Genomic DNA, 25,554 nt, shown 5'->3' with positions numbered 1-25,554 from the left:
TATATATATATCTATATATATATGCAAATTACGAATACCCGTAACCGTGAAACATACTCTTTCTGATAAATAGCGGTTAGAATATCGAACGAATGATGAAGTTGATCAGAACGACTAACATTTTATTTTCTACTCAGATTACTATGAGCAAGAGTTCTTATGGATCTTTGTAACTTGTAAATTTGAGAAAAAATCAGCCGAATAAGGTCCATGTGTCATGCACCAAATTTTACTAGTATCAACTCGCTAGATAGTTTTTCTCCATTGAAGGGACGATTTTATTCCGGACAAGAATATTTTCGTGTACGCTACAGACCTAAAGGCCACCGACCCCATTTGGAGTGGGGAGAAGTTAACTATATGAGTGCGTTTCAGGCACAATAAGTAAAACGTACTCAGCTTTGTGTTTCATTCCAGTCTATGTTCTATAAACTGTATTCCAAGGGTATGTCGGTTTTAGCTGCTCCATTCTCGGTCATTGGAGAATGAGAGATATGATGAAGCACCAGAGTCGATGGCATAACCGGTTAGTTTACACTGTATATAGCCCTGATGGGACGAGAAATTGGGCAGCCGCACATTGAAAGCGATGGCTCGGATGCTCGAGAACCACCAACGGCTTGAGTGAGTCATACCTGGCAGTGCCGGTAACCATCCTTGAGTTAAGTTCCGGAGTCCCCATCCAGGAAGATGACAGTTATCGACCCAACTGAGCTTACTGGTTACTGTTTTTATACATCTTTGCCGGATCAGAGACTGTCTACCTCTGAATTTACTTTCAATCAGCACAATGCTGGGCAGAAATGCTGGGCTGCAAGTAGATGGTTCAAAGGCATGAGAATCACATGTCCCAAAGAGCACAATCTGTGAAACATGCGGAATTCCTTGTTCCTAAAACCTCTGCATTATCAATCCAGCGTACCTAATAAACCAGGCCACTGCTCTGGGACGCCGATCGCCAGATACTGATAGTTTTGTGGCAGATGTTCAGTTTTTAACGCATGAAGAAGTATGAATCGCACTTCGCTTTTGACAGACAAACTAATGTCACGTCCCTGTCATCACTGACGGATTACGACAAAAACTGCCCTGACCTTTTCGATTTGATAACTACCCTTGTCCCCAGAAATCCGTTGGAACTCATGCAAACGCACAGTTAAACAAATTTATCTACCACGAGGGTTGGTTGGTATGCAACCATCGTTTTCGGGTTTTATCCCATCCAGTCTTGCAGTAGTATTTTAGATTTTGCAGCTGTGAATAGCACCGCAAACCGTGCGGTAGAATTTTTTAAGTTATTGACATGGATTCATTTTGCGGTATCTAAAACAAGGGTAGCAATAACATGCGCGTATACAATGTCTGAGCAAATTTCTCAGGAGCGTTTCAATCACCGGGGTTTCCCATGCAGACTGAATTCTCAACAAGTCAAAAACCATGCTGGTGAATATGAACGGAGTAAATTCAGACGGAACCTAGTTGTATATCTATAGGCGCCACAGGATTTTGGATCGAGAACCTTCAAATGGTTGGTAGATTTGTAAGTAACACTTTGACTGACAAGTATCACAATAGTTACTGACGATCGTATTTTGGACCAAGGAATTCGACCAAATTAGATGGTTGAAGCGCAGACAGTGTTCAAGAGCTTGTCTTAACCTTCAGATACAGTTGGTGCCCTCTCGGCCAGGGCCAAATCATGCTTGTTTGCAGGAGTTTGCATAGTCTTATAATAGTTCAACCTGTGAAAAACACTACCGAGGAGCATCTGTGGTGGTTTTTGCAAACCTTCTGAGGCAGGGTCCTCAGGCTGATCATCAGACCTTCACTTACCTCTTTGAAAACGGCGGCGTGAAGATCCACCGTAATGGGTACCTGCTTGCGTTGGATAAATAATATTTTACGCTCTATTTCTGTTGGTGACACCAAGCTGTTGTCGGTTATACAATCCGGCCTGTTGGTATTTTGTTGAAGGAAGCCGGCCTGAATGCCCTTTAAAGTGCTCAGTCCATCGCTCTAAGGGACGATTCAAGATTAGTCAGTTACATGTTGTCCATCTTGAGGGATTTTTCCCTAACACTTAGCTTCCAAGTTGATCGGATGAGCTTAAATAGGGCGCGGTCTTCTTCCTAACCCGGGCCTTTGCGGTTCACCAGAACTGTCTGTCATTCTTCTGGCTCCTGGTTATTAAGTTTTTGAGATATCTGCGTGCAGCCCCATAGTCGCTAGTTGCTGGTATGGCGTTCCTAGTGCCGCCGATCTTGGAGATATCTAGTGTTTAGTTTAGACGAACCGGATGACTTAGACGAACAGGTCTGAAGGCTGACACTATAGCTTCTTAATTTCGCTTCCTCCCATTGATCTGCGGGACTGTGGGCTTCGAGTCAATTTCTAGCCAGATCAAACCGATCATCTTGAACTACTTAAAGATGTAGAAGTTTTGAAAGGAGTTTCTCTGCTACGGCACTCGTAATGCAAGAGGAAAGTGAACTGTTAAGCGGTCCGTAAGATGGCGTGATCAAAATCAAGTTTACTACCCCAGAAGGAATGACCTTGTTTAACTGAGATCGCATGATCAAACGAAGTCCACGATTGTCTTACTCTTAGTAGCCTCCAAGTAACTCGGTGTGAGCGATTCTACTAGTCCGTGTTGGCTCAAATCCACAAGACTTATTCGTCCTAAATGGGTGATTATATCGCGCGCCAGGATGACTACACCGGTTCTACTTACTGACTGGAGCAGTAGTGAAAACCCATCTCTATGAGTTTTAGAACTGTATTCCGTCACGTGGTATGCTAAGACGAAAAGCAAACATGGTTTATCCCGTTGTGCAGCATTGATCTCAAATGAGCTAGACAGCCATAGAGGACATGGATGACTGTTTCCAGGAATGCAGCAAAGCTGGAGCACTTGGGCTGAATGCAACGACCACGCTATAAATACTACGACCCATTGTGTCAGGCCCACTGGATATGCTTAGAGAGTTACGTAAAATAACTGAGCTCGCCCTGAGCGGCTCGGGATGCACAAGAAAAGTGCGGTTCTGTAAGCCTGTTCACAAGACAACATGTATTCATAAGAAGAGTTACGTGGTTTGGGAAAGGGCTTTCTCCTGCTCACTGTGATACGAAGTACCGACGCTAAAACCCCCGATGTAGAACTGACCCCTTGAATTATATGTGCTTTTTTGGATTACTCTAGCAGCGAAGAAGCTTCAATAACGAAGGACAGTTAGGCAATTGACGGCTGAATGAAATATGGCTTGTATCAGGGAAGCCCGGGGAGGGATCGGTGAATGAAGAGCCTCAAGGACAAATGACAGGCTGAAGAATAGGGTTTGACTGAGCTACCTCACCTACTCCGAATTCTAACCGACAAGGAAGTGTAATTTTTTTCAGGAGCCCGTGTTCCAGCCTTGGACTCAACAATCTGAACCGCGAGGCGGCGGTGTTAGGACATTTTTGAGGACGTCTTCCGGAGCCAATGACTCAACAGTCAGATCCACTTGATTTCAGGAAGCGACCGGACGGATGGCGCGAAGAATAATGCATAACGCTCTCACTCCTGATGCGGCTGCGCACATCGGGCGACTTTGTATCACAAGCGTTTACCACACCAGTTTCAAAACCACTTTGACCGTTCTGAATAATTTGCAGAAGGTCACGGTCAACCGAAGCTTGCTATTTTTAGGGCCGACCTTTTCTAAATAATCATTTTTCGAAGGAAAGCAGCACCGCTGCTTCTGTAAATATGGACAATATGGTCGGCTTGAGAAAACGCGTTACTACCTTCACATTTTCATCACTGAGGACGGCGCAATTTTACTCCAAAACTGCCTCGTAATATGACCTCTCACAGTACGAGGACTCGCTGTTCTTATTTGGACATCTCCATGTTGGCCTTCTTGGCATGAATGAAACTGAGAGAACTGAGATCCAGCTCGCATAGCCGTAGAATTATGGCATCACTGAAGCACGACCATCTCTGCGAGAGGATAGCTTGAGGTCGGGCCATGGTCGCGAAGACGTTTCTAAAAATATCCGACTCTCAAATGATGCGTTCAACAAGCCGGATATCGAGAATGATTTATTATCGAATGTATTCGAATAGCCGCGAGCCACGCTTCAGCTGTCCTGGACTCTGAATGTAGTACGGAATTACCTGAAAAGAAACTTATGCTTGACACGCTTGCGTCGACCCCGGTTCTTTTGTTAGTCTCTACCAGAAAGTAAACACCTTACTATAGTTCGTTGAATGCAGTGTTCTAAATACTTCATATCCGTTTTACTGCGGAATTGGTTCTAGTTTTCAGGACTGCTTGACCTTTGTGTACACTGTCATGGTGTGTTGTTACTGACCAGTAGGGCCAGGCTCCGGGATTTGTTTAGTGTGGGACATTCTTCCCACCCTTGCTCATTGTGGGTTTAAGTCCAGAGGTCTTTAAAGTTGATCCACAACATTGGTCACGATGATGCAATTTAATAAAATAGTCACCTTTTATTTGGCCCATTTTCTGACGGCCGCAGGTACACAAATCTTCTGACTTTAAACACTGAAGTTGAGTGCATCATAGATAATCCATAGGGATTAATAGACACCACTAAATTTCTTGCTGTTTCTTGCAATAGCACCCGTTGGATGCACCGTAAAACATATGCTGGTGGATCTGGATACACGTGGTGAAGGAGCTGGCTTAGTTATACGCGGTGGGTGGACTCGAGCTGCATCCCATATTCGCCCACTTACCGTCATGCGCATCAGAGAGAACAGTATGGCCGATCTGTAAGTTTCCCACAAAATTCGTTGTGCATTCTTTTTTTGTTTGTCGCGGGTGTAAAACCACAGTATGCTTTCCCCACTCTTTACGAAGGATTGAATGGACACCCTAAGACTGTTCACGAATTTCCCGAGTTCATACTTTCATAATGGATTTATTTTCCTGCCGACTGGCATCTTGATTCGCTTCACAATTACTGTTTGTGGAATAGTTCTTCACTGTCACAAATAATATGATTGATACCATTTGACTATACCCACGGTTTTCCATATTGCCTATCGCGTTTAAATTCCTAAGTTGCTCTTCCGCGACTATCGGACCTCTTTCCCAAAGATACGTTAGCGATCAGAAATACACAAACGACAGAACAAAAACTACTGATTCTTGCCTTCTTGGTACAACGAAAAACCGGACTCCAGTCTAAGGAATACGAATTTCTTGCACTCTCGTAAATGTTCTTTATTCGCCTGATATCAAAAATGCAAACGAATAATTCTGGTTGGCTTGCATCTGGAAGTGCACATTTGTTCTTGCATGCATGGGGCGGTGAACAGATGATTCCATAGTTTCCATTTCCATGACTCGAACCCCGGTATAAGTGATAAAGTTGGAATTTCGGCCCATTATTCCTCTAGATGCTGGTGAGCAACACGGTTTGAACGAATTGAGATTCTCAATTTGGAAATGGTTTTTCACCGTGTTTTGTGAAAATCAGGTCAAACATCAGGTGTGCATCCAACTGAAGCTCAAATGATGATCCACTATAAGGAGGAACAGCGTCTGTTCGCCGATCTTCCCCGAAACTATTCGAAAACTAGTGTGAATGATTTTAGCCCGCCCCTTATGTTACTATTACAAGTACTTCCAGAGTGAATGAATCGCGCAACTGAACAAGTCTTGGAAACGCGCCGGATCAGTTGGCATGTTTACCATTTGCATGCCTTGCTTGATATATTCCAATCATGAATGAATGCACACACATAAAGATCCGAGGCGAAATTGTGCTATTTACATATGGTAAGAAATCATGTGTAATTTGACATGAGCTGAGGCAAAATCGTGTGCTTTCTATGAACAAGCCTACCAGCCTAAATGATCATTTCTAGCCGGTTTGTTAAACCATTCCGTTTTGCAACAACTAGCCACCTGAAATACCAATCGTTGAACAAACATATAACAAACTATTCATCATTTCTACGCTTCCTGCGGGTGCCGCAGTACACTTAATGAGTATACATTTTATGCCAACATCAAAGCTATTCACGCACAGATGGTTGGTTAATTTGAACATCACTGAAACTCAAAAAGGCACTGTAATTTAAGGCCGATAGATACAGGTTGGAGTTTATTTTAGGTAGAAAAACCATCACGATTTGGAAAACTGTTTCCTATCAAAAATGTTTTTTGAATCAAAAATCTGCATCCGAAGGTATGGTGAACGCTTTGAAAGACAACAATCCTGCGAAGAGAGAGTTGAATGCGGATGGTACGTGTAAAGCCAGAAGGAAATTTGTCAAACGTGGTACAATGATCCGTGAAAACCACCCTGAATAATTTTCTCTGATTATGTTCTAGTAAGATACATTAGTATGATTCAACTGCTTTTGCTCGTCGCTGATGGGACAGGCATTTGAAATACTGGCACGACCTAACCCTAAAATGGGTTTTTCACAGAGGATTTACTTTGAGCGGTGTTACAACCCGATTCTTCGCGTATCTTGTTATACGTCATCTTGCGAAGCTGCTTGAAGTCTGGACTCGAGAAAAGCAAGCGGGATTCCAGCCGAGAAGGAACAGTGTAGACCAAATCTTTACACTCTGCAACATGCTAGAGGGACGGATGGGCGTGCATGCGGATGGGCATCCTAGAGTCTTGGTGTTCCTTGGTTTCAAGTGGTCCTCGATTCTGTCGAACGGTTAATTATGCTCAACACGCTTGTGCACTAGCATGTGCATCGTAAGTTTGTGAATATCATGCGTTTAGATTCACAGACTTGTGAGCTTTTGATAATACGTGGCCAACTCACCAAGAGTTTACCTGCAAGGAATGATCTTCGACAACGCTGCCCACTGTATTTTTGTTTAGCTTCGTCATCAATGAAAGATCTGGAAGATCTCCAAAATCCCGGCCTTCAGATTCCTCTGAGCGAGAACCAACTCGACATAGAATATGCAGACGACATTGTTCTCATTTTGGAGACAAAAAAGAAGCTGACTCATCTAGTCCTCCGGCAGGTGCTTCACATTCATAAAAAGCAGGGTTATAATGCAGGACATACGGTCTATAAACACATATCTAAAAAGGTAAGGAGTGACACTGATGTTTGTAAAAGACTATACATATCTCGGAAGTTGTATTAATTCAGACGCAAGTCCGACAGACGGTGCCAGTGCATGAATCTCAAAGGCCAGAATTACTTTTGCCAGTTAGTGCCATTGTAGCATCAAGTGGAAATTGCCGTGTTCCAAAGGACATGTATTTCAGACGATAGTGCGAGTTATATTCGTGTACGGATGTGAGACTATAACGCTTCTGATGAAGGATATGAGCCTATTCAGGTCTTGGACCAGTGATGACTCAGATTTGGCTAAAAATAAACGAATTCGGAATGGAGTGATCAGAAGACGGTTGTGAGTGAAACGGGAGATACTCCACTCAGAAGATGCATCCAAAATTGCAAGCTAAGCTGGCCGGTTCAAACTCTACGTAGACTGAGTCACTGCCTGTCAAGACGTGTGCTGACTTCCGTACCTAATTCGGAGTGACGGACGCATGGATGTGGACAGAATGTGACGTGACAAAGGCGAATTAAAGATTTTGCGAATATTTTGGATACTCTTGCTGTGGTTCATCTTACAAGATGGGTTAACTTGCCCTTTTCCAGCTTGACTGAAGACAGTGGACAATACTCTGGCTAACAGATATCACGATTTCTATCCAGATTGTCTGACTGAGTGTTGAAGGTGTAGGTAACAGATATCAGATTTCTATCCAGATTGTCTGACTGAGTGTTGAAGGTGTAGGTACCTCGGACGTTTGTGGTGAACTAGGTCTGAATCCTCCTCCTTGTCCCATTTCCTTTTTTCCATAATGTTTTATTTAAGTAGATTGACACGATTGTAGGGCAAGGAATCACTATTGCCCTTGTCTGTTCTAAATGTCAATGACGATGATAATGACCCTGCAATAATTGGCTGATCTAGGTCATTCTGAATTAACCGGTCGAAGTGAAACTAGGTATATTTCAACAAAGGGTTTTTTGTATCCGAAGCCCTCTACGCTTTGCAAATGTACCATTAGGCCAGTTGCCCGCAAGACATCGGTCAAACCGGTAAAACCACCAGTTTTGTTAAGCACTTCCGAACTTCTATCAGGAGCCTGGAGTGCGTTTACGGGTTATCCTACCAACTGCACATACGTGTTTACTGCTAAGACGCCGTCGGCAACATGAATTCCGAATGGTAATCAATCATCAAACGAGTGGGACTCGTTCACAGTTAAATTTACGTCAATGACCGAATCAGACTTGTCAAAGTCCTGAACAGTGCCATTTTGATTACCAAGGACTGAACGCAGAACCAGGCTGAAGTCCCAGAACATTCGAAAGCATCCCGTAGCGACCACCAGCATTTTTTTCACCGAACTGGATGTGTTGCTAAATGATCATGGTGGTAAAATGAGAAAGCTAAAAAAATTCCTGATGGAATAATTTTAACTCGTGTTATTCAGGGTAGAATGATGGCTGTACATTAGCGTCTACACCAAAATAAGTCAAACAGCCCAGCGGATTATGACCAGCCCACAGAACTCCAATTTCGACTGTAAAAGCCTGTGGTTTAACAATGGGTAGAAATATCACGGGAACCATCAGTGATAAATGGGAAGTGTTGAATAGCCCTCTCTTAGTTGTTGTCCACGCGTAGCAATTGATTTAGTTAGGCGCAGGTTCTCCCCAAAAAAGCTAGTCTGGATAAGCACAGTTGCATGATATGTCTGTAAGGACCGAATCTGACAAATTCTGTGCTGTCAGGTTCTTACATTTCACACAGTCCTGATCCCTTCGTAGCGGAACACAAATGAGGCGATTCCAGTAACGGCAGTAAACGGAGCTGTTTTCGATTTCAGTTGCTGCTATATCACACTCAAGGCTTTACGCGGACACATAAGCGAGCAACATTGCACAATTGTACATCAAACCTGAACTTACAGCTCCGCGTACAGCAGAGCCGTACATTCTGTAATATTCATACCGATTTAATTTGATCTGAATAATGGACTACCAACTTCACTTCGTCGACGGTTAGACACTAATTAATGTGTGCAATTGTAAGAGGAATAGATTCTACTCGTATTTTTTCACATTTTTCACCAGCTCAATAAGGTCCAAGTTATTCATGAAACCAGCTGTTTTGGAGATTCGTACATTGCTAGAAAAAACTTTCCAGGGGTACTCAAGCATGGAAATTTAGTAAAGTATAAATGCATTGAATGAATTAACTTCTAGCTAAAGTTGTTTTAAATATGACTGGAGAATAAAGTGGTTATCTAACATTGTTTTGTTGCCTAAATTATTTATGCAGTCGGTTGCCCTTCGGGGGTCAATGTTGACTGTGGTTTATAGGCGTAGCTTTTGATGTCACAGTATTTTCCCAAGTATGTTACCAAGTAGTTTGTTGGTTAGACGCCGTTATGAGTTGTACTGACAGCACATGGCAACTGAGATGCAGCTAAATTACAACAACTCTTTCGGATCCGTGAAAACGACGCTTGGCTCTCACTTGTTTGATAAAATTTGATAGTGCAATGAAATGGAAAATAAAGTTTGCCACAGGAAAGAATATCAGGAAGTAGAAAACTGCGGCCAACTTAAAAGTCAAGCGAGTGCATTGTTGTAAAAAAAGGGGTTTTTGAGAGTGCAAAGTACCCTGGAACCTGAGTTAACAGCACCGCTTACAGGAACGCTAATAAGGTAAGTTAATAACGGTTCAAATTGAAATAATGGTTTGCCACCAAATCTTCAATGTGTTCCACTCTACAGTTAGTGTAAATGCAGGTCGTAGTCGTTCGTCCAGAAAGTTCATTTGATGTATTCAAAAATATGGCCAAAACATTTCAGAGACTTTTAACTAGTAGCTTGGACTGACGCAGCTTAATACTGGGCTAACTGGAACCAATTCCGATACGTAATTATTCAGTGGTACACTACGGATAGTACGCTATCCATTCACAATAAATAGAAATATCGCTGTGGCACGAAGAAATTTTTTCCCGATTTTTAGGACTGCGAAAGTTTCCTCATTTTTTACACAAGGGATCTTTCTTTATTTCTACTTTCAGTGCACTAGTTCCTCAAACTTTGTCATTCTTGATCTACCTATTACCCCTCCTTTCATTTCATGTTTGTCAAAATTTAGTTGAACCGCTAGCTGTCAACTCCAAGACCGTGCAGTAAAGACAGGTTGTTCCCTTTAAGGGCCGTGATTGATATACCGGCATTCGATAAGGCAATCAAAAAGCGGCATCCGAACAACATTTGTGATGCCGGTTACACAGTGCACAATTTTCAATACGAATGTTGTGTGTGCGTCCCAGCTAAATTATTTTAAACGTTGCAATCCAAGTGATTTTTACCGGGGAAAGAAGATTTTCTCCGAACGCCATGTTTTATTGATTACTCTGGCCTTTCTTTATATCCATAAATGCGCTGAAACCAGACTCCAATGGAGAGATTAACTAAACATTTATCGCCAACCGGAGCTCTAAATTTGACGCTGGATTATGGTTTCATAGAATCAGGCTAGCTAATTGGCGATGGGTATTTTATGCCGCATTATGATGTGACCTAAACCAAAAAATATTGGTCGAATCTGGAATATCTCGTATGAACCGAAACTGTTCAGTAAAAACCAGCGTCATGGACACCTGAAACCTTCCAGGTCGTTGTATTTGATTAAGTCAGCATTTGAAGAAATCCTACAACTACAAATCAGCAATAATTAGGACCAGTAGGCATAGCTTCTTCGTTCAGTCGTGTGTTGGACCCCAATCTCAGCTTATCTGTTCTAGGCGGGACTCCTCGCCTAGACACAGACGCCATTCATAGTAACTAGTCCATTGTATTCGTTTGCTTCTTGCGTTCATCATGATGCAAATGAGATCCATATCCCGAACATGGAGTCTTTTTCCCTAGGGTTACGTGATATTCTGCGGTCTGGATAGATGTAGTTGGTCCTGAGTGTTTATTTCAGGGCAGACGGAAGCTTCTCTATCAATAGGGACGCATTATTCTCGATTCTGGCACTATTCACTTTGAGACTAACCATGTAATCTGCAATCGCAACTTAAAAGTTAGTAAATCCTCTCTGAGAAAGACCATAGAGTATTATACAACTCACAGTAGATGGCTGCGTTAAAATACTCTACTTTGAACGGACGAATCTTACTGCACTGTGGCCCCGTCCAAACTTTTCCCGATTTTTATAAGAAAACCGACTACGACCGGCAAAGTATCAAGAGTGAATCTGTCGGAAAACAAAATTCGCAACTAATATAAACGGAAACTTGCAATAAATCCTCGACAGGAAGCCAATGTGTGTCACGTTTGCAAATAAATCTGAAGCAATTTTTTTACTGAAAGACCACAGTTCACATTTTAAGTAAATGTATGATAGTATGAGTCTGCCTTGACAGACCGAACGGAAAAAGAGCATTCTGTTTAGAAAATCAACAATAGTTCATCCTCGGGTATTAAAGTATCAGCAACTAGCATGACTCGACTATCTGTGCTCCGTTTACGGACCTTTTGGAAGCGATAAAATATATGGTAAATGCCCGTTTTATTTATTAAGTTCAAGGGCCCAAGATCCGTTTTCCCCTGATTACAACAGAATTCTTCAAAAAAAAGTTCAAGAGGTGCGCTAAAGATTTCAATACATTTTTATGTGTAGTAAAGAATGAGTTGTTTTTCATTCCATCCTTTGTAAGTTTATTAATGATTGGGCTCACTGAGATGCACATCGACGCACGACGACAAGGTGTTATCTGTTGGCTACTAGTTGCAATTAGAGATGAAGTTTCAGCAATGATGTTCGTGATCGCATTACAAATGCGTATTCTAGCCACCCAGAGTTATTGTTTCTTGATGCTCACATGCCAGTGCAGTCAACTAACAGGTTTCATATAAGCTTTCACCCGATATTCCCAATGTAGGTATTCTTCAGGATCAACACGATCTTCGATTTTTGAGGTTTAGCACCACACAGCCTGTCGTCCAAGTTATCTGTCGCTCCGTGTTAGAAAATCTAATTGGATCGACTGTTGAAAGCAGTAGGTAAACAAAATTTGAAACGGTACGGTTATCGTACAGTGGCGGACAAAAATACGTGCCGTTGTTGTCAGAATACCTGGAGTGCATATTAATATTGTTCCCCAGCATTGTTTACCAACCGTTACCGGTAGAGGGAACAAATGCGAAGACGTTCGCCTATGAGAGAATGAGTATGGTGTACAAGCCCAGAAACACTGGCAAACTATCGTTTGCATACTGTGCAACATTACGGTATTTACAATAGACAAACACCACTTTATTCGAATCACACATTAGCATCTTGTACAGGTGCCCCTGCTGGCTAGGGAGGACTAAGGGTACTTGAGAATTTGCGCGGATATGGAATTTTCTTCGGATGAATCCACACTCTCCTTATTGGAAACATACTGATTCACTATCACCAAAAAAACGGTTTCTGCTGCGATGATAGAAGGATAAAACTGGTTCCGTTCAACCAATTAGATGGCATGGAAGAACATGTTGCTTAAACAACACACGCTGTTTTAGACATTACTTTTCCACTGTGCTCCATTTGGTTCTACCGCGCGGCTACCACCGACCTGAGCGAACTCCCCTCATGAGGTTCAAAATCACCACGGAAACAGGACGGCACCCTAGGCAACAGAACAGAAACCTTTCGCCCATAGATAGTCAATTGATGCAACTAATAACTAAAAGCACCAAGTGAGTTAATTCTTGCGTGTTAAACTGGTGCAAGCTTCTAACTGTGTCGCAAAAATCTGCAATTGCATTTTTTGACGAAACGATGTTTCTTGAGAGATAACTCGCATGACCAGATCTGTTCTGATGTCCTTAGATAAAAATTTAACACTCATATGAAACCTAAAGCAATTGGAATCTGAGACCCGAAATGGATAGACCACCATGACTACATTTGAGACCCATTAGGCGATATAATGACCTTGCCGTCTAGCCTCTTAAAGACACAGTAGAAATGTGAGTCATATTTGTGTGCTTGCGTGCGTGGCTATAAGGCAGTTGGCAAACTGACTGATCCATGACAGGTTTGTAGTATTTAAGAACCATAAATAATGTATTACGAGTGTCTGACAGCAAACTTTTCGATGGTTGTAATCATGTGTACTATTGTTGAATCAGGTAGAATGCCTAACTTCATACGGACACCTTAATTTCGTCGTTTTTGCTCTTTTGGAGCTATTTTGGACCACACTAGTGGTAGTCGTTCTAAGATTTTTTTGTTTTACTTTCGAACCCAACTTATGATGTGTTTATTAACAGCTAGAGTGATGAGGATTATCAGGACCACCGGTGATTGGAGTGAAAATGATGTTCATCGGAACTTCCTAATTGGCCATGTATGTGGCTTGGGATTCTGCTGCACAAAATAGCAATCAACTCGAATTTGTTCGTTTTGAGCTAGAATTCTGGATCCTAAATTCCATTTCCACTGTCTGCATAGAAAAGTGCAAATGCAATTTCTCGGTACCACCTTGCGGAAGACACGTCCATTACGTAAGAAACCGCTATATGCGCGCATTACACAAGAAAGTTTGGTGAAAAAGAAATCAAGCTGGTCGAAGGATAGCTGTGCTCTGATGTATACCTCAGAAGACGGCGCATTTCGTCAGTTATCTACCGTAATAACGTGTCTCTACTTCGGGCCTACCGTAGGGGATTCAAAAATTAGATCCCCAATGGCTTTGATTGTAAACTATATGGAAAATCAGATCACTCAGATGGATACTCAAGTTCAACCCATATGAACCTCCGGTTGGCTTCATTGCGATGGCTGGTGTTATCCTCATTTACATATGCTGATGACGATATTGTCTTTCATATTTGTTCCACGACCCTTACTAAGAAGCATTTAACTGGTAGTGTTTAAGAACAAAAGTATATTCCTGAATGAGTATAGTTCAAATCAGGAAGTTGACAGCCTTATCTTTTCAGTTCCTTGTTCCCCATGCTGCCACTAAGGTTTTGTTACACTTCACATGCGTGTGGACCACTTAGTGCCAAAGTTTCTGATCAGGATGAGGTGAATTTCTTTCGCTGTATCATTAGTCTCATTCCTTTCCCCATTCGAGACAGCGAATGCATACTGACATCTTATGTTTCTTCAGTGGAATTCGTGTGCCACATCATAGTGACATTCCCAGTAACACTCACTGTCATCTCGGTAGAGAGATGAATCGTATAAGAAGAAATAGCCATCGTTCAACCATAATCCATGAAACGACACTTCACAACTGTCCCAAGGGCATCAAACAAAGCTCATCTACTTACAGACGGACTATGTTGTGTGGCCATATAAGAAATATTGTACTGAACAATGTCATTTTGTTTTTTTTTTCGGAATATAATCACTTGCGTGTATGTGTCGCTCTCAAAAGTAGCTCATTTTCAGAGCAAAGAGGTTTGTATCGGAATATATCACTTGCGTGTATGTGTCGCTCTCAAAAGTAGCTCATTTTCAGAGCAAAGAGGTTTGTAGCTAACCTCGCGACCACCACAAATGGACATTGATAAACGTTGAAATTCAATCTAATACGGGTATTCTGACTAAAAAGTTAGGAGAGTATTTCGGACCAGCCGAGAAGGGCTTAAGACAATAGTAATTAAGCTGTGAAGTAGTTACGGAATCTGTCAAGTTACTGAAAAATATCTCCACAGTATTTTACGCTGTGAGCCAGTTTGCACGTTTTGTTATCTTAGCCGCGAATGCAGATGCAATTTGTTCATGACTTGCCAGGTTCTCTCGAGACCTTGTCAAACCGGAGATATATCACCTCTGTGTATTTTAAATCAAATAGTTTACGCGAGGTCTGTTTGCCGGTTGAATGAGTCGAAGCAGTTTTCGGGGAAGCATTCACTCTAGTGTGGAAATTTTCTAGTGGTATGATCCATCCGTTCTTGATTATTGAAACCGTACAATGCTGATATATCAGTTCGGACGACTCGTGCATAATTTACGTAAATTTTCAGGGACACAGGGAAGAATTCCTTGGTAGGTTAGTCGATTTCGAAAAAATGTAATTCAAAAATTTTGGAAACTTTGAACTCATTCTGTACTGGCATATATGGTTGTATTTTTGGCTACCCCTAGTGTCAGTTAACTTTCATAGATTTTCATCTACTGTAAAATACACACTCTGTAGGTGGAATTTTCGCTCTTTTTTGCTGTTTTGAAAGCGAAGTCACTATACCGCTCCATACCGTGGTCTGAATTTCTTACTTTTTCGAACCCTTGATGAAAGAGTTCGTTCCCGTCCTTGGTAGTCGGTTGAACCCATGGCAGTCAAGCCTGACAAGAGTTAATCAATCATCTTCTGGCGAACGCAACAGATTTATTCCATTAGAAAAGATATCTCAAATTCGAATCTACCGAGGAATTTGTGACGCGCAGCGTTGCAGATTAAAAACAGCCGTACAATAACTTTTGGCCTTTTGTATTTATTGAATCTCTTTGAAGACGAAAATCGCAACTGAGAAGAAGGTAAAGTGAGCAAACTGTTTGAATTACAACAGTGCAATTGCAAAAGCTCAAATGGGGTCAAGGACTGGTGGTGATTACGTCTGCCTTTGCAGGAAATTCGTACATTCGTAGAAAATATCATATTCTAAACAGAAAGTGATCGCTTACTACTGTCCGCATGTTTATTTGTGACAATTATTTTTGAATGCCCTATATAAATATAAATTTTTAATGACCGGGCACGTATCTTTGACTGTTTTCATACATGTATACATATGGCTCAATGTAAAATGAAGATGAAACAAGGGGCATTTCACATGTGACATGTAACCAAATTGATTGTGTCTCCCCATTAGAATATTGAGTCGTAAGTGGAGTTCCTTCAGACCGTTTTGGGATTTGCAGGAATTTTATCACGGTATGTTATGAAGACAAAAGAGATAAAAGTTCGGAAGGCAAAATCATTCAAATAGACGGTTGCGAATTGTTTCAAGCTGACCGTTTCCTTAAGTTATCCAAGAAGGCTTTATGTCCTCATTCAGCAGATGGACTCTCTTAAGCTCACTGCAACTTTTGGCATTCAATATTTATAACTTTAGCTTTCCTGCCAAATCTTTCCTAGTGTGACTAGCCATGACAACCTATCTTTTGCCAAAAATATTCATAAATAGTGCTTTGATTGCACACTTTATTACCAAGGCCAGAGAGCTCCTCTGGCGATTCGAAGGTACTTTGATTAACCACATAATCTGCGCCATCTAACACACCCCGCTTGTTTGCCTCGGTGACTCTGTTTTTAAGGAATGATGTGAGTTGTGCTATAAACTGCATGTAGAGTTATGTTGACCCCGACAGAGATACAAGTGACCCTCTAAAGTGGATCATCAGTGGGATCATCACTCTCTTCGTAATTTATGCTTTTTAGAGGATTCCTATTGCACAGTATGCAAGGAGCAGGAAATGCGGTTCATCTTCACAAAACGTTTTCGAACATGAAAATTCAGATGGGTACAGCGTCTTTCGAAAGAGTAGTGATTACGCGCTCGCTTTGCATGCCAGACATCAAGAGTTCGAATTCCGTCACCGCCAATGGCGCACACCTTCAGTGAGCTCTAATAATAACAACTTTGAGTTCAATTAGTCTAGTCCTCAGCGTGGACTCACTAGAATGAGTGGGTGAGGACAGGAGGACGGCTGTTCAAGCAAGAGTGACGCCAAAATGAAACGGTACCACTTTTAGTAGGTTGCTGCGAAATTTCACGTGAGGTTACAATCATTCTGCTGTTCCCAGTTTAGTTTGCTTCATCTGATTGATCACTTCTGGGTTGTCCGGTCACCTGGCCAACGTCTACCGCATCTTTCTGAACACGAACTCCTCGATGGGACAGATCTGGCTCACTTGACAACTGTCACAATCCATGTAGCCTAAAAGCAGAATGACTGGCCTTCACATGGAAAAAACTAGCTAGGATGCCAAGAAAATTTCTAGTTTTCCGTAACTTGGTATTCAGAATATTCGAGTGAGAGTTATCATCCAAATGTAAACTACTTAACAACTGATTTAAAATTAGTGATAGTAGCTTATAGTGGCTCCTGCCGCAAAGTAGACAAACAAAACTTATCTTTACGGATTACACTTGTGTGGCATCGTGAAAATCCGAAAATCATTACAGGAAGAAATTTTCCTCCTCGTTCTTTAGTGTAGACCAACAATGCACATGAGAATAACCAAAATTCGAGCACATTTTACAGCTTCTCTTGAGCATCTAGTTGGTATGAACCTTTCTTGCACCAAAGACGGTTCTGTTTTCTTCAAATATCAGCTCAATTCAACTAGCATCGCTAAATCTTGATCTCACTGCAATCATTTTTGCTAAAAACACCATTTGGATATACGGGATCTGTACGCCATTTATTGCTACTGATTACCACCAACCTTTATTAGTTGTGCAACTTCAATGTTGTGATGCCCAACTCATGAATGGTGTAAAAATGACATAAGTTATCTGAGACAGATTCACGCAAATACTGTGATGGTGAATGATTAATTTCTAGAGCCACTGTAGACCCATGGTTGGTCATATTTAACATTTATACGTCATTTGAGCACAACATACTGACTTCTTTCCAACTAATCTGCATTATGTGCATTTCACCAATGCTGGGCAGGAAAATGCAGTTTTTGCAAAGTAGTTGTCTGTGGACATCTCTTCTTGTCTTGTTTCAACCCGTCAGCACTTCAAATAATTCAAAGAGCTGACTTTACTTGTCATTCTTGAGTCCATATTTAAAGGTATATCTCGCATTTCGCTGCAACGCACACTACTAACGGTGCTTCCACTTTTTACTACAGGTTAACTTGTCAGTTCAGGGGGGAGGTGTAATTGCTTCCTAGAATACGGCAGTTCACAGGGGCTCCCAAACAAGGTTAGATCAGTCATCTCCAAATTGAGCGCGGATGAAACAAACCGGGTATGTTGCGGTGGGTTGGTTGCTGCTGAAAAGATCCGATATGCACTCATGTGGTAAAACTCTGGATTCTTTCATGATATAGGTCTGAAAGTCCTACCCCTCCACTTGGTGCTTTATGGTGGACTGTTATTACTGCTTTAGCGTTTCCTGAATTAGCTCATACATCGCGTTTATCACGACAAGATTATGCAAAAAACGCCTGGCTCAATCAGTTTGAAAATTCGGACGCGGGTTGCTACGCTGCTTGTGTAAAGTGGTGACGAAGAAGAAGCGATTCATATGGCAAATCAGGTGGCTTTTCTTTCCATATTTCTTAGTACATAGCCAAATTTGCCGCAACTCCAAATGATGGTTTCAGTCTATTTTCTAGGGAGAAGAACTCAATGAAGAGAAGATTTTCACTATTTACTTTCACAGAGACGGTCGAATTAAGCCTGGCGATCGGATCCTGGCCATCAACAATGTTCAGGCTGGTCGACTGTCGTGCGAAGAGGCAATAAAACACATCGAACTTAGCAAAAATCGACTAAACCTTGTGGTCGAATACAATGTTGCAAATTTCGGTAAGTTTTTTTTGTATATATTTTCAAGTTAGAATGGCATGTATTCAAATCCGATTAAAAGAGTCATGGTTGGTCCAAAAGGAGTTCAACAATTGTACACTGACGCAAGGTGCATGTTCCGAGGGACTGTATACCGTGTGCTACGAGCACTGTCGGAATTTTGGAATATCACATCCAACTTACCGACATACTGACTGTTTGTGTGTATGATGGCGGCGCCGACTATGCTTTTATTTCTTACGTTTTCTATCCTTAGGGAACATATTTCTGAAACCACCACGCGCAACACCACTCAGTTTAACAGCTCAAGACATAGGAATTTGTAAATCGTGAACTTCAAATCTTCGACTAACTAGCTTTCAGCTGTCGTCTGTTCAACCCGCCAATTTCGAAATGGAATGCACTAATTTTGGACATGTTGGAAAGCAGATGTTCACCAGCCTGTTGAAGTATAAACGAAAACAGGGATGCTTCGGTTGCCTGTCACACGTTTTTCTCTTGTACAGACAACCCAAAACCGTCCGCTTCTGCTGCGCCATTTGTTGTAATTTACGCGACAGTGTGGTCAATTCCCAATGGATTCTGTCTTTCCAGCGCATAAACCAAGCCTTTGGCAATCTGTTTGCGTTACTGACATCTTCGTTCGACTGTGATGGTTTGTTTTTCGGCTTGCAGTCTGTTATGCCACTGGCATACAATATTACCAAACGGCTTGTTCACATCTTGCTGTTTGTCCAATGAAGATCTTGATACACGGCTCTTGCTGTAACACGGCTAATTAGTTTCATCTAACGGAAACTAGTCGAAGCTAACATGATCGATTCTGAAAAGATTACTTTAGTCCTCTGAATTTGTCTCAAAGACAAGTTTTTCGGAAGTTGGATTCCATCGTCTTATCCAATCAAACTAAAACGATCATTTTGTGAGAAGGCGAAATAAGCATTATGTTTCATTTTCCACAGAACTGGACCGCAATGTTTCGGGAGCTGTGATGGTGGAGATTGAAAAGCCTGGTAATGAAGACTTAGGCATCAGTTTAGCACCTTGTCATGAAGTGAAAACAGGACAGAATGCGTTCTTTATCAACTATCTTCGACAAGGAAGCATCGCGGATCGGCAAGTTTTGTCTCATATTTTGACATCGTATTGCATCTACACACGACTCATTGTGACACCTGACTGGCAGCACTGCTTGAGTGGGTTTCATATAAAGTGTTTTAAGGGAACATTTTGATTTCCTTTTCCAATCTTATTAGAGTTCATCCTTCACCGTTCCAGAATGTTAACTGCGTACCACTTCCGCGGGAGACAAAATTTTTGAAACCCCTCGTATACCGCAGGTCTCAGGAGCCCGAAATCTCGCGTTTAGAAACGCAAGCATGTTTCCACTGTGGGTGATGTGATTTATTTTTCCGACATGCCTGCGTCGATCCAGTGACTCGACTCACGGTGCATTACAGTCATGTGACCCCAACTTTTTGGTCGGGTATGATTGGTTGCTATGATTGGTCACTATCCCAACGTGAGTGTTCTGTTTGGTTTACCGGACGCACTGTTCGCTATTACCAAAGTTGATCGGCCATGAATACCCTGTTGGAAAACGAGCCGAGTAAAAGTTGTATGCGAGGCGGCAATACTAACGCTCATCAAAATTGCCTAAGGTGAACAGGGCTGGTTGAGATGCACGGCCAGTCTACACGATGACTTTACCTGCAAATTTGATGATAAATTCACAAGGTGAATTCGACTTTACCTCACCTCGCTTCACAAGTTTCATACCGTCTCCTGAAATCACTAGTTTGGTGGAACCAGTAAAATTTTCTCCAGCTTGACAGTTCTAGATGAACAAGACCTTCGAAACTATAGTGAATATGATGACGAACGCTTACAGCCTGCTTTGATCCTATGCCCCCCAGTAATTCATGCTACAACGATTAATCCTGGGTATGACATTGCTTGTGAGTTTCATAAAACCTTCCCGGCAGTGTACTGCTGACTTTGCACACCAATGGTGACGGCTTGTATGCATCTTTTTTAATGGTCTACAAGATCATGTGAATATTTACCTTAACGATCGAAATACAAAAGATTTCTTCAAGATAATAATACGAGCACTTGATACCTAATTGTCGTTTTGTTTATGTATTTATTGAGCCAATATATTATTTCAAGTAACGAAATTCACTTCCAGGTAAAACACTCACATTCGAAATTAGGTTGGCATAGCCCTGACAGTGGCTTTCGTGGACGGTGATTATTTTCTTCGACGATGTGTGACTTATGCTTATTTCCACCGTTTATGATTCAGCCGGCGGTTAAGCGTACATTAAGCTACAAAGTAGACTTTTGATACTTCTGAAATCGCGCAGTTTTCAAACCCAGGATAAACTCTGATTCCCCGTTCATTTATTTTAAAAACTCCTCGACGTTTTTCACCAAATATTAAGCGTTACCGTTCTTTGCAGGACCCCTGTTAGTAAGTTCCACTGAGTTGAACACCACTGTGTGTTAAGCCCCAAATATTGCGGCGGGGTTTGACCACCCTATATCTGAATGATAATAAAATTCATCAGAATAATGTCTACATACAAGTATCGAGTTCGGTCTATATACACTAAATATATTCTAGACTGGCGTGGACTGTGCATAGCTGCAGGACTAATTAGGGAGCCACCGCTTCAAAAATGGTCTTAGTGGTAACCCAGGATAAACTCTGATTCCCCGTTCATTTATTTTAAAAACTCCTCGACGTTTTTCACCAAATATTAAGCGTTACCGTTCTTTGCAGGAACCCCTGTTATAAGTTCCACTGAGTTGAACACCACTGTGTGTTAAGCCCCAAATATTGCGGCGGGGTTTGACCACCCTATATCTGAATGATAATAAAATTCATCAGAATAATGTCTACATACAAGTATCGAGTTCGGTCTATATACACTAAATATATTCTAGACTGGCGTGAACTGTGCATAGCTGCAGGACTAATTAGGGAGCCACCGCTTCAAAAATGGTCTTAGTGGTATAATTAATATTATTTCGTCCCTATCCCGCATGTATATGTTCTCCATAAAACAAAACATTTGTGCAAATAGTTGTGCAGCTAGTGAAAGAAACAGGCTTATCAAAACATCTTTAGTTAAGTGCACTATATCACTGGCTACTTGGGTACAAAGGCTTAACAGATAATTCCACCTTTAGACAAACGTGCTATTTCAAAGAAGAATGTGTATGCTTCGTTATCTGAACGATATCCTACGTAAACTTGTAGCGGTTACGTGTTCGGGTCACGTCGGCTCACCAATTGTTAGTGCTCTAATTGTAACGTAATTAAGTTGATTATCAGAAGGAAACAAGCACTTTCAAATGTCTGTCTTACTAGAATGTGATGAATACAATAAGTAGATGCACTCGATAAAAATAGATGCAATGCAAACAGTGAAATAAGCCAAAAAAGTGACTTATCGTCTGAGGACACTTGTTGAGAGTTCCCGAGTGAAGTTCTGGGCGCGGGAAGTGTCTTCTCTGCAGTATAGCTGCTACACGTGTTCCGTTGTTGTCCGCGGAGACGTGCGGAGCTCTGTTGACTTCCTGTCCTGTGCACGCGAGTGTGTGTTGAGCCTAGTTTTAGGCCTATTTACCGTGTGCACTGTGGAGAGAGGGGTGCCCCTTCGTGTTTGATACTTGCACGAACATGAATACAACTTGACCTGATGTGTTCAATGAAGTTCATAATCCTGGCGCGTGACGCAAGTGGTAGCCGCGTAAACGGAAATGGTTGGGAAGTTTTACTGTACCTGTTGTCGGCTAAGGTTGCAAGTGGGACAGGAATTGTCACATGGTTTTAGTGTTTGTGACGCGTGATTTAATAAGTGACCTCTACAAACTCACTTTAAAATATATCCTACAAATTTGTCTTTCCGCGAATTTCGAGCGAATTCCAACTTGCAGACTTTCCCATAGCTGTTTCCTGCAGGACAGTTAGTCAGCCAGCGTTTTTGCGTGTAAATTCAGTAAAAATATACGCACTTGCTGCTGGTCGTTTTTGCGTGGAGAGGTCAAGTAACATCACAAACTGAAACATCTCAAACGAGAGATTCGGCTGGGTTCCAGGTGAGTCTCCCGCAAAAGCGAATTAGTTCGAAAATGAGTGTATTTCGCTAGTCATGTAAGTTGTTCGAAAGTGGGATAGACAGGTAGATGTTTAAGTTTGTTGAAGACGTCTCTTGAAATCTTCGCCAACCCCTGAAAATACGCCTTCTGGCCAACAACTGCAACTTAATAAAAGAAAAATATTATTTAGTATGAAAGAAGCCTGTAATCACAATACAAAACTGGTCAGTACCCTTCCGTTTTCGTGTTTTCTATGTTGACTGAGTTTTTATAAATTAACTTCGTGATTCATATCACTAAGTTTGCTCCTGTTCCCTCTCGCACTTCTCTGGGTGAACAGATGTGGAGCCTTGTTTACCGGTGATCGAGTGGAAGCAATTGATGATATTCATGTTGAGGATTTGACGCTCCAAGAGGCCATGAGACGACTAAAGCACAATGGACTGGACCGAGTTCGGCTGCAGATTGTTCCAAATGCTATCTGTGATCCAGAACGGCTGTCAAAGCCAAGTACAGGTTTGCTCATCCCCATTTTAAATCCCACAATCTGCGTGATCTTTTGTCGCAATTAATAAAAAACACCCAGTTTGGAGTTTTACACACCTTAGCTCTGCGCTGGCTGGTGACATCCAATGAAGATGATCAACACAGTGCAGAGTTTAAGGTCGGTCTAGCATTACCGTTCTTCTGTAGAATGTGAGTAACAAAAATCAGACATTTCATTGTCTTGTCTTATTTGTACGCTGCAAGCTATTTGCGACTTGACGTGATAAAACGAATGGCTAAACGAACACCTGTGGTCCTGCGTGAACACATCATGTACCACCAATACATGTTGTTGGATGGAAAGGAAATTTTAGGTGAACTCAAGGAACGTTCCATCAGGTAACTTTAGAAAATAAAAATTTCAGCTCACCTGGTAAGATCAAACAAATCCATTTTAAGGGTTCGGTTCACTCTGTTAACTCGCTGTGCAGCAGCTATTTCATGAGTGTTGTTCTGACTTTGCATGAATGGCCATTTCGCCTAACCATGTTGCTGGCCGACGTAAGGAGAAAACAATAAAACTTCTAATGAGCTGGAGGATTCCGTTCTTTCACTTTTGTTGTGTTCACAAGGCGAGAACCAATCAGCGAACTATTGAATCGTAACTGCTTTACTCAGTGTAGCCCGTAACACAGCAACGTTTGCAGTGGAACTGTGGAAAATTGACGGAGATTCGGTGGATCCTGAAACATTGGGCTGCATTGCAGAAAGGATGAGCGGAAAAGCACCCCAAACTTTAAACTGGAGACTACCTACCTCCCCTAACTACAGTCGCCCACCATTAGAGCTTGGCTTAAAGTAATCTGAAATCGGCCCCAGCTTTCCCTAAATGACTGATGGTCTGTGTACTTGAGCACCATTATTGAGCTCCCCGTATGAGCTTCGCAGTGGATTAGGTGTTGCTTCACCCTCAAGAATGCTGTTGCACAGTACTTTCATGTAAATAAGTGTGGCTTCTTACAGGACACATAAGTTCCGCCAAGCTGTTTTGAATTCTGGATCCAGTTCTCCCCAATCCATCTGATCCGACAAACCAGAAAAAATTGTTCTTTCTAGTTTTCCAGATGCAGGTAACCAGACGAAAGTTGATTTCGCACTAGCAAAGTAGGCCACCAATCACGTATTTTTCTTTCCCGTTGCTTCCTTCACCCTCAATTGGACACAGCTCGCCCTATCGAGTTTCCTCGCTCTTCGCAGCCGACCTGGAGCCCCCCATCCACCACGCAGCGGAGTCGTTCGCGGTCAAAGTCGTACCGCACTCCTAGTGAAACAATAGAAACTGGACCTTGTGTTTGTAGTCAGGACAGGGGATATATGCTGATGGAGTTTAGTCCAGACATATCCGACGGTGAGCTTTTTGAATGCGTGTACCAATATTTTTTGGACTTTCAAAAGTGTGACAATAATCGTTGGGCGCAATCGTCGCACTTATAGTAACTCAACATTTAGCGACTACAGCACGTTTATCCATGAGAAAGATCTATCCAATCAAAAAGCAGTTACCATACAGGAGTTTTGAAAGAAGGACTGTGAAACTCTGAGAGCACCACGTATAGAGTAGAAACAAGATCATCACAGACGAACTGAAGACAAATCGAACTTAAGGTAACTAAAATGCCAAATTCTACTCGAAACTCATCATGTGCGACATGCAGTTTTTAGGTGGAGATTTTTCAACCTTCCCTCTGCAAGTTAAGTTCTGACAAGGGATCTAAACATAGCGCGTTGTACATCTAATCACTTAGAACGTGGCGTGCAATTTTCCGAAAAGTAGGTCCCGTATATCAGGTGTCCAGTGGTGCTCTTCCCGCATGCATTGCTATAAATTAACACTTGCCATCACTTAAATACGCCAGCATCAGTCAAATGCGATTGCTCCAGATTGTCCCAACGGTATCTGTTACATGGTATGTTCACCAAGTATTAAAGAACAATGATCGCTGATGCTAACCCACTAGGTTAGCCAAAAATGGAATATTTACTGGTAACCTGAAGAACTATAAGGCTTCATGGACCGTTTGGTTTCACTAACGGCTTGATTGGTTACATTTATTACTGCGAAGTTCGCTGTCAAGTGTCCAGTGGTCGCCAAACTGTCGCACATTTTCAGGTGACATTCAGAAGGTGGGAGTGGTTTCACACTATCACATCACTCATCATCAGCAATGAATAATAAAGCTCAAAAGGGAAACATGAATATGGTGGAAGTTGGTAACGACATCTAGAATCATTCATTCTTTTCAAGGTTCATACACTTCTGAAACAGCCATTATTTTATCTTGGATTCATAGGTCTATTGC

The 25,554-nt window shown here is 41.9% G+C and overlaps 1 protein-coding gene across 1 annotated transcript in view; it reads left to right on the top strand.

Annotated features, from left to right (window-relative positions):
* The window catches only part of T265_10336 (hypothetical protein), a gene marked incomplete at both ends in the record, with an annotated part of 96,175 nt that overhangs the window by 47,614 nt on the left and 23,007 nt on the right, over nt 1–25,554 (top strand). Inside the window, 2 exons of the mRNA XM_009176676.1 lie at nt 6,865–7,082; nt 18,406–18,598. Coding sequence (XP_009174940.1) covers nt 6,865–7,082; nt 18,406–18,598 — 411 coding nt within the window. The remainder of the gene's footprint in view (nt 1–6,864; nt 7,083–18,405; nt 18,599–25,554) is intronic.

This window comes from Opisthorchis viverrini (genome assembly GCF_000715545.1).
Source record: "Opisthorchis viverrini unplaced genomic scaffold opera_v5_354, whole genome shotgun sequence".
Classification (NCBI taxonomy): domain Eukaryota; kingdom Metazoa; phylum Platyhelminthes; class Trematoda; order Opisthorchiida; family Opisthorchiidae; genus Opisthorchis; species Opisthorchis viverrini.
This window is presented reverse-complemented; position numbering and strand designations above follow the sequence as displayed.